The 21,229-nt window shown below is 35.2% G+C and overlaps 1 protein-coding gene across 1 annotated transcript; it reads left to right on the plus strand.

Moving 5' to 3' along the window:
* The first annotated feature begins 13,624 nt into the window (after positions 1-13,624).
* On the plus strand, positions 13,625-14,427 carry LOC149198059 (uncharacterized). Its single transcript, XM_089404051.1, has one exon. The coding sequence runs from the start codon at positions 13,672-13,674 to the stop codon at positions 14,296-14,298; it is 627 nt and encodes a 208-aa protein (XP_089260177.1). The 5' UTR covers positions 13,625-13,671; the 3' UTR covers positions 14,299-14,427.
* The last annotated feature ends 6,802 nt before the right edge of the window (positions 14,428-21,229 follow it).

Here is a 21,229-nt window from a genome sequence, read left to right on the forward strand (position 1 = left end):
AGCCTACAAGTGCTACAATAGTCGACTATGGAAAATTGTGGAACACATTGATGTGAAGATTGATGAAGACCTTCCAGAAAAAGAAATTGAAGATCATGAAGTTGACCCTCTCATTGAAGAAAGCGAAGAAGAACTTAAAAAAGAGGAAAAAAATCAAGAAAAACAAAAGGAAAAATAACCATCTCGAACCCCTTCAAAGGTGAAGTTCCTCCAAAAACATCACCCGGAAGAGCAAATTATTGGCAATGTAGATGGGGGGATGCAAACCTGAAGAAGGATGACAAGTACACCAAGGAAAAATGATGTTTCTCTCCTATCTATGATAGAACCAGAAACATTTACTCAAGCAAGTAAGGATCGTCATTGGGTAAAAGCCATGGAAGAAGAAATGTCTCAAATCGAGAAGAATTAGACATGGGAGTTAGTACCTTGAGAAAAGGATACAAATATAATTGGAACCAAGTGGGTGTTCAAAAATAAAATGAATGAAGATGGACACATCATCAGAAGTAAGGCAAGGCTTGTCTATAAAGCTTATTCACAAATTGAAGGAATCAACTTTGAGGAGACCTTTGCACCAGTAGCTCGCATGGAAGCTATAAGGATGTTCTTGGCATTGTCTTGCTCAAAAGGATTCAAAATCTATCAAATGGACGTAAAATCAGCATTCCTGAATGGGGAACTCAAGGAAGAAGCCTACATGGAGTAGCCAGAAAATCTAACAGAAGGTAAGGACTTTGTTTGTAAGTTGAAAAAGGCATTATATGGGTTGAAACAAGCTCCTAGAGTCGGGTACGCAAGATTGGATCACTATATACAACAATAAGGCTTCAAGAATGGGATGGTAGGAAGTAATCTTTACATGAAGATGGATAAGGATAAGGTTCTAGTCACTCTTATCTATGTTGATGATCTGATTTTTGCTAGCAATAATGATGAGATGAGCCATAATTTTGCTCAAAATATGTCAAAAGAGTTCGAAATGTCAATGATAGGAGAATTATCTTACTTCCTTGGACTACAAGTATCTCAAACCACAGCAGCTATGTTCATATCTCAAGCAAAATATCTTAAAGACATGCTTAAAAAACATGGAATGGAAGACTGTGCACCCATGAGCACACCTATGACCAGAGATTGCAAATTAAGCAAAGGTGATGACTCTCTGCCAGTAGATGAAACTCATTACAGGTCAATAATTGGATCCCTCATATACTTAACTGCTACGAGACCTGAAATTATACAAGCATTAGGAATGGTGGGAAGATTTCAATCAGCTCCTAAACAATCCCATTTGTTAGCTATAAAAATAATTCTCAGATACTTGAAAGGAACTCCTGATTTTGGACTTTGGTACCCTAAGATCTCAACTCTTACTGTGACTGCATACACTGAAGTTGATTGGGCCGGAAGTGTCAATGATCAAAAAATTACTAGTGGAAATGCATTCTTCTTGGGAGATTGTCTAATATCTTGGCTCAAAAAAAACAAACATCCATATCACTATCTACAACTGAAACCGAGTATATAGCTACTACAGATTGTTGTACTCAAATATTATGGATGAAGGAAGCTCTGAAGGATGTCAACTTAGATACCAATCAACCAATCACCATCTATTGTGATAACACAAGTGCTATTAGTCTCAGCAAAAATCCAGTGATGCACTCAAAGACCAAACATATACCAATCAAGTATCATTTTCTCTGTGAACAGGTGGCTGAACAAAACATCAAGTTAGAGTATATTGATACAAAGGAACAAATTGCAGATATCTTCACAAAGCCTCTTCCACGAGAAGCATTTGAACATCTTCACCAAAATATGGGGGCTATTGTTCTTCCATCACATTAAATAATCATCTTCACAAGAGTAGGAGCGACATGTCAGGGGGAGCAACATGACAAAGGAAACAGTTTGATAGGGGGAGTACTTGGGTACCCCATTTGCCATTGATGTCAAATGGGGAGAGAATGGAGAAATATTTCCATCAATGAAAAAGGGGGAGATTGCTGGTCAATAATTGTCATTGATGAAATATATATATTTTTGAGCTCTCCTAGTAAATGTCACCATGAAACTTTACATTTTCTAATGACCTTATTCTCCATGAAGCCATTCTGTCTTACCTCCAATTTTGCATTAATTGATGACTAGTCACATTAAAAATGTTTTTTCACTATCTTAGAGGAAACCTCTCAATATGAGACCTTCACCATCTTATAGTGCATAATTTTTCCTTTCCAACGAGCTATTACTCAGCCCGAAACTCCAAACAGGTTGGGAGATATGAAATTTACAAGTTAAAGTTATAAATCTGTCCTAGAGCCGACCTTACCTTGTCCTTCATGTCGGCCTGCCTATAGGGGACATGTCCCTTCATTTGGAAAACGAAAATCACCATAAATATAGGACGCTTGACCTCATTTTTGATGCAGAACTTGGACACACAATCACAGAACAGGTGAAGACAGTTCACATCTCATGAACACTAACTATCAATGGTTAAAAAGAGCACATAAATATAAATTTCGGACTCGGCTATTCTTCTGCACCTCGAACCTCAAAAGAATTGAAATAAACAAGGTCCTACACCTGAACAAAAGCTCAGATTGAGGAGGCATCAGACTGTAGTTTTTTAATTTACTAAATAGTGGTGCAGATCCCTTACTGTGTGGCTTTTAATTCACTAAACAGTGCTCAGACTCAGATACCTGATGAGTATGGTGATTGTGGCTCCTATTTACCTCTGATCTCTAGCTCAGCGACTGTGGCTTAACTTGGACACTTTTATGCAGTAGTTTGATGATAAACCTTCAAACATAATTGTGGATTCTTGACTATGGTAAATACTCTGTGGGTCAGATTAAGAGACAGAACTTCAGACTGTGGACCATCAGCTTACTTCTGTGATAAAAGGACTTTGTTTCTAACTTGGATTGCTATATCTTGGGTTCCTTTCTAGACAGTGAATAGTGGAACAGTGCCTTAGCTGGACAGTGGACATAAACAGTGAACAGTGGACATAGACAATGGAATAATGCCATTGCTGGATAGCACATTAATGGAGTAAGTGAAATGAAGATTCCTCCACCTCAGTAAGCAACCAACAGTGGCATAAGTAGTGATGGATTAAGTGAAGTAAAGTAAGAGGACAAGTGAAGCTGATCTTGAAGATTGAAATCAAAAAGCAGAGTAAGGTGATCTCAGTTATGCCATTCAAGTAAGTACATTTTGAATTTTCAATTAAAAGAAGAAAAGACAAACATGATTGGCGTCCTTGGGGTAGGTGCCCCTAAACTCAAGGTTGGAGCCTTGGTGAAGATAGGGTCGAAGCCCTAGAGGTCGGAGCCTCATCAAAACCAAGTTGGTGCTTGGGAATAATTATCATACATTGTATTTATTCTTTTATACTCAATAAAATTATTCTTATATGTTTCTCTGATTAAATTGTGAAGAATCTAACTGGTAATAATAACAATTGAAAGAAAATACTGATTCACCCCCCTCTCAATATTTCCATCAGAGAAAGAGCACATCACTGGAGTTGCAGTTCTACGCACAGATACATTTTGCAAGAATGGACTAGCAGAGGTTCTCTCCTCCTGCAAATAAAAAATTGGGCAGGTCCTCTCCTCCTACAGGAGGCGCCAAACAATGAAACATATTTACACTGGAGAATCAAGTTGTCTCCAACATGTTTACAAAAAAACCCATGGCATGCAACTCTAGTGATTGCGATGACTAGTTTTCCTTGGCTAGTTTCACCCAATGTATCTCACAAGCAATGCTTTTCATGCATATTCCAGGTAGAAGAATACAACCTTTTGATTTGAGGTCAACCAGCATAAAATAAAGATTAGGAGCACGCATATTTTCTCATAACCCAACACGGTCCATGCAAAAAAATTTCTTCGAGTCAAAAAAATCCATTACTACTCACCCACAAGATTATGCAGGTTCTCACATAGCCACACATGCAGGGATGTGTATCCGAGATCTCCCATAATCACATCAAGTTCACCACAATAGTCTCACCACTGAAGTCTGGCATTGCATTTGCTCTTCCCAGTGGAAAAAATGCGTATGTTTTCCTATGGACCTTAGGCTCCAGGTAGATCCTTCTTCAGTGATCAAACTTTGAAAGTCTACAACCCCATCATTCGACTCAAGCACTCAGCCTCCACGTAATAGCTTCAACAATTTCTCTGATGTCGCCTTAACCTTTCAACGATTTCTTTGATGTCGTAATTGCTTCAACCTTGTCGATCAATTGTTTCTTCTGCAGTCATGCCGACCGGGCACAAATTCTCTCCTCCCTTTCCCATTAATGATCGATCTCTAGTAGCTACCAGCGACTCCTGATCGATTCAATCTATCAAGGTTCCCTTGCATGTTTCTTGTATATATAAAAGAATAGGATATATCGGGTGTGTGAGGCTGCCCGGTCCTTGCCTTGTGTGTCGCCCCTTTCACCAAAACACATATTTGCCTGCAACATGATATTAACAGGTAGGAAATAGCCTACTCTTCATGCATCATATGCAACAACACCTCAATGCCTCCTCACCACTCAAACAACACTCCATCAACTCTCAATTAAAGAAAACTGAACAACAACCACAAAGATCGTCTCTCCAACACTACAATAGCCACCACTTGGCCACACACAATGCTCAGGTGCTCCACACAATCACCATCTCATCGCACACACAACAACGAGTATTCGGGAGACAACTTTAATATGAGACAACATCACTCTCCCTCGACTCTCAAAACTAAAAAGCTAAAACAAAATATACTTTCTTATTTCCATCAGCCCAGGAGGGGCCAAGGCCTAGGCCCTCACGGGCTCCGATACCATGTTAAAATCAAGGACAGACATAATATGAAATAAAATCAAGAAGCTCTCCAGGTGAGTCAACCTTCACCTGGAGATCACGCAGTCCACCTTCAAGGGCTCGACCTCACTAACGAGATCACACAGTCCACCTTCAAGGACTCAACCTCACTGACGAGATCACATAGTCCACCTTCAAGGACTCAGCCTCACTTAACAAACATCACACAGGCCTCTGATCCCATGCTCCGATACCATGTTAAATTTCCATAAGAAAATCTATGTTATCATTAATCAAATAATGTTACAAATAAATATATGAAGTGTTGTCTCAAGATAGGGAAACTATCTTGGACACATAATCACTTGGTTGAGAGAATATCTCAACCACACAACAATCTAGGAAACAAATCCTAACTAATAGGAACAGACTCCTTTACATAGCAAGAATCACAACTGAGACAGGTAGGAATTACATTTTCCAACAATGCCAACAATGAACTATGTAATTGCTTAATTTTTTCATTCAATTTTTCAGTCGTCCATTTGTTCGACTCATCTTCATCATCCATTTCAATGCGTTGAACCAGTTTAAGGGTTTCTTCGCATGTTCGCACCTCATGCATTCTTAGTGGCCCTCAAATTTTCTACAAACTAAACTAATAATCCTTCATCAATAACATGTGTAATCTTGCTTAATAAATCTTCGAATCGCTTATCATACCCCCTTACTATCTCATGCAATCATTGCTTAATAGGAGAAAAAATGAGTTTTAATATTATTTTTACCTTTTCGTTGGTTTTTCGTGATATTCATGAACCAAGTCAGCACATGTTTCCTAAGAGCTACTGCAAACTGGGCCATTCATGTATCCTTGTCTCTAACATCATTGGTTGCCAAAAACTTCTCACAAACAAACCAATGCTTTTTTGGATCTTCATTTGCTTCATAAAAAGCAATATGATTAACACACATTTTCATTGGTGGAGCTGTTTCTTTTTGGTTGATCAACTAGTCGGTCTTATCAGCTTCCACTTCTAGTTGATGTGTTGATCTTGAAATATTTCCTTAGTTTGACAACTTTTATCTATATATTTGGTGAACCCATTTGCTCTAGGTTGCGACACTTGGACGTTTGGATTTGTATCTTCACTTTTTTTATTGAGCCTAGATGGATTATTGTACATCCAGTATGAGGGGATGTGTAAGTTTGTCTGTCCCTCTGTGTCAAGTTGACAAGTACCCCTTTACAAAAATAAAAAGAAAAAATTATACTTTAAATAGAAAACTAATGTCTACTATAATAAAAAAACAAATATGATGTAAAATAATTAGAAGTAAAAAAATGTGTGAGTAAAATGTTTAAACCTTCTAATTTAAAAAAAATATTTCAACAGTAGATTTAGATTTAAATAAACTATTGGAAGATCTATGTTAACTAATTTATGTTGATATCAAATTCATATATATCTATATATAGAAAAAAATTGATAAAATAAAATATTTTAATGTTGCATATAAAAATTGGGTTATCAATAAAATATTTTAATACCAATGAATATACTTAATAAACCATTTTAATAAAAAGATAAGTTTTTATGATTAAAAATTTTATTTGGTCCTATATATACTCTATTTGGCATTTAAAAATACAATTTAAACAATGAAAAATAACATTGTATTTTGCACTCTAAAGAAGTTTGCATGTGAAGAAATTTGATTCCTCTCTGCTCATGTTAGATCCATACTTAAGATGGGTCTATGTTGGTAGATAATAATTACGGCAAGGGGGAATGGTTGTGAAATATCTAAAATGGAGAAGTATGTCTTAATTTTCTTGATTACCACTCCATGTTTGGTTTACAACAAGAATTTCAATTTCTAGTTCATTATTTAAATTGTTTTATTTGTCTTTCTTATACCAAACAATGGGTGCTTCTGAAAAAATATGTGATCATTGTTGGAGGAATTCTTTAGTGGTAGGACTTGATATTGATACAACTAGTGCTTGTTGTATTGTAGGACAAGATTTATCGATTTCCATCACGTCTACTTTCCTTCTAAGACTTATTTTTACATCATTGTTCTTTTTCAGAATGGGTGGTGCTATGCCTCTCCACTCTTGATGTTGGGCATCAGAGGAGTCCTAGGCATCTTTGCTCCCTGGCTCCTCAGTTTTCATTTTATTTCTATGGTACTCTTCTTTTATCTCTTCTTGTATTTTTTGTCTCTTTTCTTGTGCTAACTTTTGAATGTCGGTTGACTAACTATACAATTGAATTCCATCTAGAGCCCTTCGTCTACTATCATTCTATTGTTGCTTCTTAGTGCTTGACCACATTCCCTCCATTTTAATTTATTAATACTTCTCCTTTTTCTTCTTTTGCTTTTCTGATTTCTTCTTCATGAATAATTACCCCCCCCACCCCCATGTTGAGCCGACTTAGTGTCAATTGACAAAGGTAAGATCAATATCCATTTTTATTTTCTCATAAAATAATCCCATGCTTATTTTGTACTTTTATAGTGAGAGTCGAGGAACTACTCCCAGTCAATATGTTTTTGTTAACGGTCAAAATCCAATGGTTCTTGAAGAGGTGGTGGATACTCTACTGTATGTCTAGATCCTTTATCAAGGATAAATTTGTGAAGAATGGTTGGTATAGTACAGAAAAGGATGTTGTGAGAATCATCAAAAAATCATGCTCTAACTCGCTTAATAGAAGTTTTCTCTTCTATTGCTTGTTCTTCAAAAAATTTGTCCAAGACATTTTTAACCTACTCATACATATTAGTTTGACCATCATTTGTGAGTTTCAATATCAGTCAGCTCTAATCTTGTTTTTGTCGCATTAGTAGTTTGGTTGAGGAGTTTCTTAATCTCAGCAAAGGATGCTTCGACAAATATTTCTTGTGCTTCTGTGAGAAAAAAATGTTCCTTGCACTCTGTGATTGACAGTTGATTTCACCATGCGTAGTTCTTCAGATAATTTTTAATCTTTGTCTGCTGTTGAAAATAGCAACAAGAAATGACAAAAATAGAATCTAGAAATTCTAGTTTAATTTGTCCTTGAATTAAAATGATAATTAAAATCGAATTCTATTCTCTTATCAACTTGTAATAGTTAACTAGAGTGAGTTGACTTAGTTAACTTAGGAATTTCGAGTTGGAAGTCTTTTTGAAGTCATGCATATGTTATCCCTATATTATAGGGGTCTAGGATGAGTTAAGTATGAGTTGTAATTAGTTAACTCAGTTTACTAAGTTAAGTCCAGTTAAATTAGTTCCAAACTATTTGAGGAACTAAAAGTGAGTTAACAATCAGTTGTTGCACTAATGCACTCAATTAGTGCTAGTCCAGTTAACTGAAGATTCCCTCATCAGAAACTCATGCATTTCGATTATGAGAAAGACCCAGTTGAGACTAGGGTGCATGACAATGTACTATTTGTTGTATAATTTTTTGAGCTGTACAGATGGTGCATGCAATCAAGAATTGGACCTAGAATGGATTGCACAGTTATTGATGAGGAATTTCCCTTTAAATACAGGTTAATTCTCTTAGGAATTGTGCAAAGAATTAGAAGCTTGGAGGCTTGGAAATTTGGCTAAGTATTGGCCAAAGGAAGTCATCAGGCAAAGGATAGGAAATACTTGTGCAGGTTAAGTTCAAGGTTGAGCATAGCATATTGTATTTATCCAAATTATTTGACCAAGGGTGCAAGGAAATAGGGAGCTTGGAGAGGAGAGGAGAGGCTTGGATTTGGCTTGAGCTTGATTGTGAGTTGGAGATTAATTTTACTGAGCGTTGGGATTATGCTTATGAGAACAAGCATTTTATTATCATCTTGGATTTCTGATTAATGCAATATAGATAGTAGGTGTTTTGAGCTGTGGCTTTCCCCATATGTTTATTGTGATATGTGCCATTGATGTTCTTCCTCTTGTCAATTATTGTTTTTCTCGATCTTTATGGGATTTTGTTGTAAAGAGTAGAAGTAGATTCCTGTCTCTTGCTTTAGTAGATTGCATGTGATTGTGAATCTACAAGGATTTTCTACATCTTCTACCACTATTGCATCTCTTCTAGAATTAACATTTATGTTTGCATGATATAAGTACTCAAGTCCAATACTACTGACAACAAAACCAATATTGTAGTTTAGTAGACAGTGTGCATTGGTTACTAGTAGAAGTGACAAACGAAGTCACATAAACATATGCAACATAAAAATAGAAGAAAAGACACAAAGTCACAAATAAAGAGCAAAGCTATATATTATATTATATTCTCTTGACAAGCCAATCAAAACTAGTACATTAATAATGCATTCTCATATATATATATATATATATATATATATATATATATATATATTCATTTGATATAGTTACAACAATTTAACTGTTAGAACTAACTCAACTTATCTGACTTAGACTATCAACTTGACTAGAGATTCAACTGACTTTGCAATGTGGATTTCCAAAGTCCACTAGCCCCTCCAACAAGCTATATTTTAACATTATTTGCAGGGAAATGTGTAGGTAGATAGAGGGACAATTCTGAGCTACGATATCTCTAATACCGTGGTGAGGAATACAAAAATGAAATTTGATTAATGATAAGCATGTATTTCTTTATTCATTCATATAATACACATAAATATATAGATTGACAACCCTTGGTTTCATCTTCCAAGATGTCTCTTCAATTTTACTTGTGGCTTCTTTCCTTCCACACAATTGAATATTCTAGACTTACATAACCCATGAGGATTATGTTTCCGACACCATTTGTAGGAGCCTTCAATCAAGAACCCATGACATGCATTTCCTTAGGAAAGCACCCATACCTTGGTGTGCATTTATGAAAGTATTGGTGCACATATCGAAGCAAAGGCCAACAATATTACACTTAGAGTAAATAATGAAGCAAGTATAGGAGGAATATTGATGATTGAGCTCAAAGTACGATGTACATGGCATGTCTTTTGAAGGAGATGCATGTGTAATGATACAGAATGACATGGATGAATTAAAACGTGAATATTTCTAGGATACACATAGGAAGTTGATGCTTGGAAATGATGAACACATACATAAAACACAATCATATATACAATGACATAATTAATATCATTATGCAAATAAAAATAAAATTGTAAATACATTACTAACAACATTTCACATACACAAGAGAAAGTCAAGTGAAACCTCAACTTCGAAACACATTTTCCATGGATCCTCTCTCTCTGTTTGTAGCATCAAATTTATACAATATGCTATCAAATTGATCATTATTTTTCCTCCATTACAAATTGTATTAGACTACGAAGGTCAAAGGCCATGGAAAACTTTTTCTTTTATTATCTCTCTATTTCAAATACCTCTTCATAGATCTTTGTACTCTGACAACTTTATTATTTGTTTCTTCAATAATATCTTTAGTAATTGATATTCTTCACCCACAACTTCCATAACAACTCCTTTTTCTTAACTTTCTATTTTTCTTGACAGATGTTCTCTTTAAGTATTCTCTTACCTCCACATGGCATTCATCCAATTTTCTTATGACTCCTCCATGAATCCCAAGAACAATATAAAATGTTCTATAACTTTCCATGAATCCCACGAACAATATAAAATGTTATATAACTTTCTATAGGTTTATCAATAACCCCTAAGGCCTTTTCACATATTCAATAGAAATACTTCTTGGAACCACCCAACTCCCTTATAATATCCTTCCCAATGTATTACTATTGCCTCCGTTGTTATCAAATCATCATGACCTTCATAAATATGAGTCAAATTTCCATTATAATTTTTTCATTCCAACCATTGAATACTTCGATTTATGTTCCGTCAATTATCATTACCAATCTTCATATTGGTATCAATAAGTTACATTGGTTCTCCATAGCATTAACATGTTCTACTCATACACTCTCCATAGCATTAACATGTTCTACTCATACACTCTTTTCTTTTTCTTATTGTGCACGCATTGCAATGGATTGTCTTCGCTTACTTCGATTTACGTTCGTTCAATTGTCATTAACCATCTTCATATTGGTATCAATATGTTACATTGGTTCTTCGTAGCATTAACTTGTTCCACTCATACACTCTTTTCTTTTTCTTATTGTGCATGCATTGCAATGGATTGTCTTTGCTATCATGGTGATGTCCTTGCAACGAGGAGGTTTATAGGTTTCAATATAATTTATAGTGTTGGAGTCTTCACTAATGGTAAGATTTATGTGATAAGGTTTTATTTTTATTATGAGGGAAGTCTTACTATTGGATATTTGTTTTAGATGGAGTGTTAAAAATAATACAAGTAGAATACCAACCAATAAAATTACTTTTGTTTTATTTATATAATATGGCAATTGTTCATATTTGTTGGAGTTTCAAACATATTGAACGCTTTAGTTATTCCGTGTGCATGTGAGATATATTAGATGATTATTTACATGACCCCCTCTTCTTGCTAGAAATTATAGTGTTATATAACGTATCGAATTTCAAGTTCTTTATATTTAAAACAAGAAAATCCAATAAATGGACCACTTATGGCTGAAGTTACACATCTTTTGAGTAACTGAATATTTCAATTTATCCTTTTTCAATTATCATTACCCAGCTTCACATAGGTGTGAGTGTGTTGCATTACTTCGCATAACCTTGACATGTTCCACTCATCAACTCTTTTATGTCTCTTCATGTCAATGCTTCACAAAGTAGGTTGTTGTTGCTTTCTGGTGATGTCCTTTAATCAAGGAGAAGATGCATGTATTTTAACGTTATTGATACTGTTGGAGTGTTTATTAATGATAAGAAGATTTATATAGGAAAGTTTTGTGGTTGTTGTTGCTTTCTGGTGGTCTGTTAATCAAGGAGACGATGCATGTATTTTAACGTTATTGATAATGTTGGAGTGTTCATTAATAATAAGAAGATTTATATAGAAAGTTTTGTTTTTTTCAATGAAAAAAACATTATGTATGCTCGTATGCTAATTATAATGTTAAAAATAATACAACAAAACCATCAATCAACTCAAAAACATTATATATATATATATATGTGAGGGTTATATGGGTTCGAAGGTAGGTATTATATATATATATATATGAATGAGAATAGATTTTTGTATATATGATTTTTTTTTTAATTTTATTATTTTACTTTAAGTATATTTAATTTTATTTTTTATTTTTATTTAATATATTTAATTATATTGATAGTAGTGTGTATTTTATAATAAAATTTTCATATTTTTACTTTAATTAAATAATTATTATATAAATAGTGAGGATTTAATTTTTTAGAGAATATTTTAGAATATTCTTAATCGTATATATAAATTAGAGACTTGGAATTGTTTCCAAAATAGCTATGCTTTTTTGTTATTTTTAATTAAATGAAATTACAAAATAATGATATAGAGGTTTCACATGCTCCACTGCTGTTATGCTACATGTTATAAAAATGAAAAAAAACTAACAAATACCATACAAATAACATGTGGATACAATTTGTGATGCTATAAGATGAGTTTCCCACCATACATCATATAACTTGTGGATACAGTTTGTCATGTTGTAACATTTGAGTACGTTTAAAACGTAATATGCTTAACGAGAAGTACATAGCACTTCATCTTGTAAAAGGTTTTTGTACATGTACAATGTTGAACTTGTGTGGCCTCATCTATGTACAATGTTCAACTTGTGTGGCCTCATCTTTGTGGCACATACAGTGGATTTCGTTTAACATTTTATATGTCAAAATCATGAGAATCTATAGAAATTTAATTTAATTTTTTCAATATTTAAAATTAATTTTAATAATAATAATTTTTAATTGGTACTTGAATTATGTTGGTATTAATTTAATTTTATATGACTTAACCAATTTACATCCCAAAACAATGATAATAAATGTTTTTAAAATGTTAAATATTTTTGGAATAGTTTTTTTAATTATAAATTTATATTTAGAAAATTGAAATATGTATATATTTTAAATTTTAATAGTTAAATTATGTTGGATATTAAATTTAAGATATGATTTGAAGAGTGTTTGTGAAATTTGGTTTTTTTTATAATTTAATATTTATTATATAAAATAAGTTTTTGATTATATAAATTTAACACAATGAAAAAATTTACAATTTAAACCTGGGACCAATTATACAGAAAATGAGCCCAAAACCCTTCCAAATCCTGCCAGAAATAGATAACACCCAAATTTAATGCTTAACTATTTTAATAAATATTTTAAGAATAAATTTAAAATTAAGACTCAATTCGAATTTATATCCGTTTATTTTTCGTTTTAGAAAGAGCTTTCACTGAAAAGGACTTCCTTGTTCACATTTAATCATGGTTGGGCTATGCACATCCCAATAATTGAGTGGACACAAGAAGCTTGACGAACATAAGCGAAGCGCTCTGCAATTTCATGATGGAGAGAGTTTGACCACGAACGCTCAAAATGTGGAAGTTAACCCGGAATATTTCAAGAGTTTAGGTGGCTACATTTATTGAGAAAGCTGCTCCATAAGCACGAGGTAAGTTCTTAAATGGATAAACTTATATTTTCACTCCGCTTGCGTCATCAGCAGGTCACTAGCTTCCGTCATGGCCACGCAAGTAGCTTCTGCGATGGTTCCTCCTCTATCATTGTATCCCACGGTCTCCACGCGTAATGTCCTGAAACCAACCCATATTTATATGCTGCCAACAACATACGGGGCATTAAGGCGGAGTGATATAACTCTTCAGAGTTTCAGTTGCAGTTTATGTGGGTATTGCAGAAATGAGTATCCCCTCGTATCTTAAACGCCTTACAGCAACGCGTTTACGTTCAGGGAGAGTGGTGAGATTTGTTGTGGTGATACTCAGAAAAAGAATTGCAATGACGAGATTGCAGAAAATGGCCGCCAATCTGCAAATCAAGTACTTTGGAGGAGACAAAGCAGGTAATTTGAATGACCACCATGAATTTTCATGCAGCAGCTCTCTTTCAACTAATTCGTCCATCTACGGCCATGGTGTTAACTCAGGATGTGGACGAAATAATTTGTATGGTCATTTTCTTCTGAGAGCACTCCTGCCCTCCTGCACTTGTCTTAATGTGAAAGATGAATTGGATTCCAAATCGGGTACTGATGCTGGTATTCCCGAGTTCATTGCCTGCGATGAAGATGATGACCACCATTTCAGCGATAAGGATTCCCATTTTTCAGCTAATTCTAATTCCAATCAATCGTCCTCTGTTTCCTGCACTTACGTTTCAACAGCCAGATCTTCCAACTGTTGTTTGCAAGCAGAAATTGACAGGCAGGCAGAAGAATTTATAGCCACATTTTACAAGCAGATGCGTCTGCAGCGTCAAGATTCTTATGTGAAATGCCAAGAAATGCTGGCCAGAGGATCCAGTTAGTTGAAAATTGAAATGAAAGTAGCCGGTAATTATTTATGTATCTTTGCGTTGTCACTAATGGCAAAATGTGGAGGTTATATTGGCAGGTTTTAATGTAAACTAAACTCACAATTAGCGTATGCATCCCGAAAAAAGTAATTTTGACAAATTCAGTATGCAATTTCTATGTCTTTCTGCGGAGATGCGTGCTTTTCTATCCGCAGCCTAAACGAAGTAAACCTTTTGTTTCAATTGTTTTCGAAATTAATATCGAGATGGATTTCTGAGACACATCTTTCCTTTCATTTCAGCTTTTTTGGTATGTATATTTGAGGACAATCTGTTTCCATGAATGTAAAACTTGTGGTATAAGCTTTAAATGCACTCCAGGATGGGAGGTTGGGTGTACAAATCCCTTTAACGAATTTAATATTCGGTTAATTATATCTCCATCCATATTTTATTAATGTGTCCTTCCCTTGAATACAAGTTAGTAGTGTTTGTTTTAAATGAAATTCCTCAAATTCGGGGCAGAACCATTGGCAAGTCCATGAAATTGAAGTGAATGAACTTTCTCAGCTTCGGAGCAGCACCACCGGTAAGTCCGTAAAAATGTAGTATTATGATCTTGATTGACGCTCATATTCTTTTATGTAGGGTTCCATTCCAGTCGAATATGCATGGGTTCGGTTCTAGTCAAATCTACATGGGTTCGATTCCCATGGGGCAATTTTGAGAAATCGATTTCTTCCCCACACTTCTTTCCCTCAATTCAAAATGAGTGGGTCGATTGGACGAAATGAGATTCATTCGCTAAAATAGCTTTTATCCCGTCGCTGCATCTATCCTTCCCTTCTTATTTTAATTAGAATAGCTTTTAGTCTATGCATCTATCCTCCCCTTCTTATTTTAGGCCGAAGAAATAATAAATATCCCACTTCATACTTTAGCAATTACAGTTATTAGTTAAAAATAGAATCGACGCACGAATCAATTATTTCAAGAAATCTCAACAATCGGCCCCGCGTTTCCCTCTGCTTTACAGTCCCCCCTTGTGTGCTATGATCAGATTTCCTTGGTAAAAGCCCAAACACTAGTATTTCCCCTTTTTAATAGAACCGCTCATGATTCTCTTTAGATCACAACATAAATGATCAACGGTCTAGATTAAATCGCATTAATTTCAGGCCCTTTTCTTTTGGCAGTGAAGTGTTGCGATGTGATGGATCACAATCACATATCACAATGTTACCATAGTTGGGTTTCCGATAATACACAGGCCTTTTTCCAATGTAAGATTTCGCAATCGCACTTCGCAGCTCCTTAAGACCACAATTCGACCACACCCATTGTCTGTTTGCGATGCGATATAAGTGATCCAACGGTCGGTGAGATTTCGCACCATTGGTTCGAACTTGGATGAACGGTTTAGATCTTAAGCGCTCAACACTGTTAATAATACAAAAGGCTGAAATTTCTATTAACTCTGTGTTTTATATCGTAGAACATGAAAACAGAGAAATATTCAACTCCGTCCTGAATACAAATAAATAAAAGTAAAACGAAAGTCCACACAGAATCGATATATATATATATATATATATATATATATATATATATATAATCCCATACAGCATCAATTTATCAATACAACAACACTTACAGAGTCTCGACCCTCTCGCTTGATTACAACAATTTTAAAAGACGTCTGTTCAATATGAAAGTCCTCACTCTTCTCTCGACTCTCGCTTCACTCAATCCTCTCTCCTCTTTGACCATCCGTCTACATTACATTTTTCTTCTTTTTATCAATCCCATCCTGCCTAACAACTCAATCCCTATTCTTAAACAATCTAACAGTCAAATCACTATTTTCCAGCTATATCACACACCTATGCTAACAACTTATCTTTGAATCTAAAATAAGACAATTCCTACTTATTACAATAATGAAATACAACTCATTTCTTGAGAGATCCAACCCTCTCAGTAAAAACTGACTTTTGACCATTCAAGCCAGTGAAATTCAACTTGTTTAGCCACAACATGTGAATAGACTTTCACACTGCTGGCTAAGTCTAGATACTCCTGCATCAGACTCCCAGGGAAGAAAAGAATCATCGTTTAGAATTTCAGAGCTTACTCCATATTTTTGCAACTCTGTTGTAGTCAACTAGCTAGCATCCTCCACTGGTTGTCCTTTCCATTTGACTATGGTGTTGGACAAGCTTTCGTGGGTTCCCTTGATCTGGAATCTCCACTTTGTACGATTTGTACAAATGAGATTTGTACAAACAGTACAGAGTGGAGATTCTAGATCAAGGGAACCCACGAAAGCTTGTCCAACACCATAGTCGGTTGGAAAGACATCAATCAAATGTGTAGTAATCCACTTGAGGATAGGTGTAATATTGATAATTCCACCTTTCAACCAAGTAATTTGAATGTCATTTTCTGTAGTTTCCTCTTGTAGCTCTGTCTCTGTCCCTTTGTATGGATACAAATTTGCAATATTGAAAATAGGCGATATTACAATATTTTTTGGCAATTCAATTTCATATGCATTAGCTGAAAACTTTCTTACAATTCTACATGGTCCTATTGTTTTCATTTTCAGTTTATTATAAGTCTTAGCAGGAAATCTTTCTTTTCTTAAATATACCATCACTAAATCTCTCACTTGAAATTCTTTCTCTCTTCTTTTCATATCCACTCTCTGTTTGTATTTACCACCGCTTTCCTACAATTTGCCGTTGACATCTTCTTGAAGTCTTTGCATCTGTTCTGCAAACTCTTCATATTTTGCAGTTCTTGTCTCCTGTTTACCCAAATTTCTGAGCTTATACACACCTCTTGGATTAATTCCAAAAACAATCTGAAATGGACTCATTCCACTACTTCATTTTGGAGTGTCATTATAAGCAAATTCAGCCTGAGCTAGTGCTAAATCCCATTGCTTAGTATTTTGATGCACTAAACTTCTCAATATGTTCCCCAAGCTCCTGTTTACTACCTTGGTCTGTCCATCTGTTTGAGGGTGGCATGCTGAACTGAAACTGAGCTTAGCTTCTAGTTTCTTCCAAAGAGTTTTCCAGAAATGTCCTACAAACTTTGTATCTCTATTAGACACAATACTTATAGGCAATCCATGCAATCTTACAATTTCTGAAAAAATAGATTAGTTATATGTGTTGCATCACTAGTCTTGTTACAAGCAATAAAATGTGCCATGTTAGAAAATCTATCTACCACAAGATAAATGGAATCATTCCCTCTTTGAGTTTTAGGTAATCCTAAAACAAAATCCATGCTAACTGCATCCCACAGTCGGTCTAGTATTGGTAATGGCTGATACAATCTTGTGTTCTGACTTCTCATCTTAGCATGCTGACATATCCTGCACTTCTCAACAAATCTCTTAACATCAGTTTGCATTTTTGGCCAATAATAAAAAGCATTCACCTGAGCAAAGTTTTATCTTGTCCAAAGTGACAACATAATCCTCCATTACTCCTTTATTATGTTTTCCCTCCTAGAACATTTGGGAATACACAACTTGTTGCCTTTAAACAATAAGCCTCCTTGCATGAGATAATCTAACCATTGAATTCTGTTATGCACTATTGGATTTTGAAATTCCGTATAAATATCTTTGAAATCTACAATATCTTTGTACATTTCAATCATTTCTTCAAATCCTACAACACCAACTTTGAATTCTTGCACAATAAAACTTACCCTGCTCAACGCATCAACGACTTTATTCAACTTACCACTTGTGTGCTTTATCAAAAAAGTAAAGCTCTACAAAAATTCTACCCACTTGGCATGTTTCTGGTTCAATTTCGGCTGGTTATTTATGAATTGTAATGCATGATTGTCCGAATAAAATATGAATTCTTTTGGCAGCAAATAATGTCTCCATTTTTTCAAGGCTTGCACAATAGCGTAAAACTCTTTATCATAAGAAAAATAATTCTTCTTCGCTTCATTAAATTTCTTACTAAAGTACGCTATCGGTCTTTGTTCCTGACTCAGAACTGCGCCAACTGCAACTCCGCTAGCATCTGTTTCAACTTGAAATACCTTTTCAAAATCAGGCAAAGCTAAAATCAGTTCCTCTATGATTTTCCTCTTTAGCAATTTAAAATTCATGTCTGCTGCTTCTGTCCGCTTGAACGACTGATTAGTTTCCTTAATTGTTTCAAGAATTGGTGCACAAATCTCACTAAAACCTCTCATAAACTTTCTGTAAAAACTTGCAAGACCATGGAAGCTTCTTACCTCAAATATATTTCTGGGAATAGGCCAATTTCAAGTTGCTTGGACTTTCTCTGGATCCATTTTCAATCCTTCTTTAGAAACTACAAATCCCAAGTAAATCAATTCTTCCTTCATAAAACTACATTTCTTCAGATTTATCAATATTTTCTCTTTCTACAAAGTTCTTAAAACCAATTTAAGATGTTGTAGATGTTCTTCCTTACTTTTACTAAAAATTAGAATATCATCAAGATAAACAATCACAAACTTGCCTAAATATTCCTTCAAGACTTTGTTCATCAATCTTATGAACATACTAGGTACATTAGTAAGTCCAAAAGGCATCGCTAACCACTCATACAACCCACTGTTTGTTTTAATTGCAGTTTTCCACTCTTCTCCTTCTCTAATTCTTATTTGATGATATCCACTCTTCAAATCTATTTTAGTAAAATACTTTGATCCACTCAAATAATCCATTAAATCATCCATGCATGGCAAATGAAATCTATACCTGATTGTGATCTTGTTTATGGCTCTGGAATCTGTGCACATATGCCATTCACCTCCTTTCTTTGGACTGAGTACTGTTGGCACAACACATGGACTGAGGCTCTCTTTGATTAGTCCCCTATCCATCAATTCTTGCACATGTCTTCTAACTTCTGCATTCTCTCAAGGAGTTAATCTGTAAGCCACTTTATTTGGCAAACTCGTTCCTGGTATTAGATCAATATGATGACTAATACTCTTAACCGGTGACAATGCATTTGGAAACTCATCCACAATAATATCAGTGAAATCATTTAACAGAGTTTTGATTTCTTTAGGTAAATCATCTAAGTTTGTGGAAGTTAAAATTACCTTCGGTCTCCCTATGACAACAAAATGCATTTCTTCACCTTTCCCAATCTCTTGTAACAACTCCTTTCTGCTCATCAGCATAACACTATTTCCAGGTGCTCCTTTTTCAGTGTCATCCTTCAATGGCAGCAATGTATGATTATTTCCATCTTTCTCCAAAGTATAGGTGTTTCTCCTTCTATCATGAATAACTTTCTGATCAAACTGCCACAATCTTCCCAAAAATACATGGCATACATCCATTGGCATTACATCACATAATATTACATCCTTATACATACCTTTCTAGAGTGCACTATCTTTGCTAATCCGACCTTGTCCATCATCTTTGTAGAAACAAGGTTATCAGTGCTTCCACTGTCAATTATTACTTTTCAACACTTACCTTTTGATTTACAGGTAGTTCTGAATAAATTCTTCCTCTGCACTAGTTCTTCAATCTCTTTCTCTATCTTAAGCAATGTCCTTCTCAGCATCAGGGATTATCCTACTTCAGGGGGTTCTTCTTTCTCCATAAGTCGAGGTGTTTTTGGCTTTGCCTCAACCACATTCGCATTCCTCTGACTTGCTGGTTTATTATGAGGATAGTCCCACGACACATGTCCCCATTCTCCATATGTGTAGCATTGAACATCTCTTCCTCAGCCTCTTCCTCTGGGTGCAAATCTCCCTCTATTAAAATATCCTCTCTGTGGTGGTCTGCTACTTGAACTGCTTGCTTCATGTTGATGTTGCCATCCCCTTGGTCTGGTAGTTCCTCTACCTCTTACTGCGCTTCTTCTTCGATTCCTTTGATTCTGTTTTCTCAACATCTTCTCCTCGGCCTCCAAACTCGCTTGATAGGCATCCTCAGTAGTCTTCAGACTTAACAAGCTGATCTCATCTTGTATGTCATTTCGTAATCCATTGATATATTTGGCTACCTTCTCCATGTCATCTTCTACATGTCTTGCTTACTCAATCTATAAAATTCTTCTATGTACTCTTTAACAGACATTCCTTTATGCCTTAAATTATGCAATTGTTTAAAAAGATTTAGCTGATAATCTTTAGGCATAAAGTTGGCTTTCATTTTACTTACCATTTTCTTCCATTGCTTGATCTTGGACTTTCCTTTCTTCATTCTGGATGTCTGTAGCTCATCCCACCAAATAGTTGCATGACCTTTCAATCTGGTGATTGCAAATTTTACCTTCTTCTTGTCATCAACTTCCTCTCCATAGTCAAAATATTTGTCTAATGACCTGATCCAATCCATTAGCTCTTTTGCATTGAGACTCTCTTCATACTTAGGAATTTCCTTTGGTTTTCCTCCTACCTTTGCCAGCATCTTAACAAATCTGATTGTTTCATTTTCCTCTGCTTCTTCTGCCTCAAAAGATTCTTCTTTAGCACTGTCATCCCCTTCATCAGGGTTTTTTCTCTGAGCAGTCTCAATTGTTTCAATCTTCATACGCAGACTTCGGATCTCCTCCAACAGAATCGCATTTGCTTTCGGTCTTCCTCAACCAATTCCAGCTCCTCTCCTTGGCAACATGTTTACTGCAATCAACTTTAATCTCTCTGTGCTCTGATACCACAAATGACGTAGGAATCAATTGTTTCAAGAAATATCAACAATTGGCCCCACGTTTCCCTCTCCTTTATAGTCCACCCTTATCTTCTCTGATCAGATTTCCTTTGTAAAAGCCCGAACACTAATATTTCCCCTTTTTAATAGAACCGCTCGCGATTCTCCTTAGATCACAACATAAATGATCAACGGTCCAGATTAAATCGCATAATCACAATCGCTATAGTTTCAGGCCCTTTTCCTTTGGCAGTG

Source organism: Pinus tabuliformis, chromosome 2_2, assembly GCF_031772625.1.
Source record: "Pinus tabuliformis cultivar Carrire ecotype Pingquan chromosome 2_2, CPIR1, whole genome shotgun sequence".
Classification (NCBI taxonomy): domain Eukaryota; kingdom Viridiplantae; phylum Streptophyta; class Pinopsida; order Pinales; family Pinaceae; genus Pinus; species Pinus tabuliformis.

Excerpts from the sequence above, each read along its gene's own strand:
- LOC149198059 (XM_089404051.1), top strand. The coding sequence starts at position 13,672 with ATGAGTATCCCCTCGTATCTTAAACGCCTTACAGCAACGCGTTTACGT.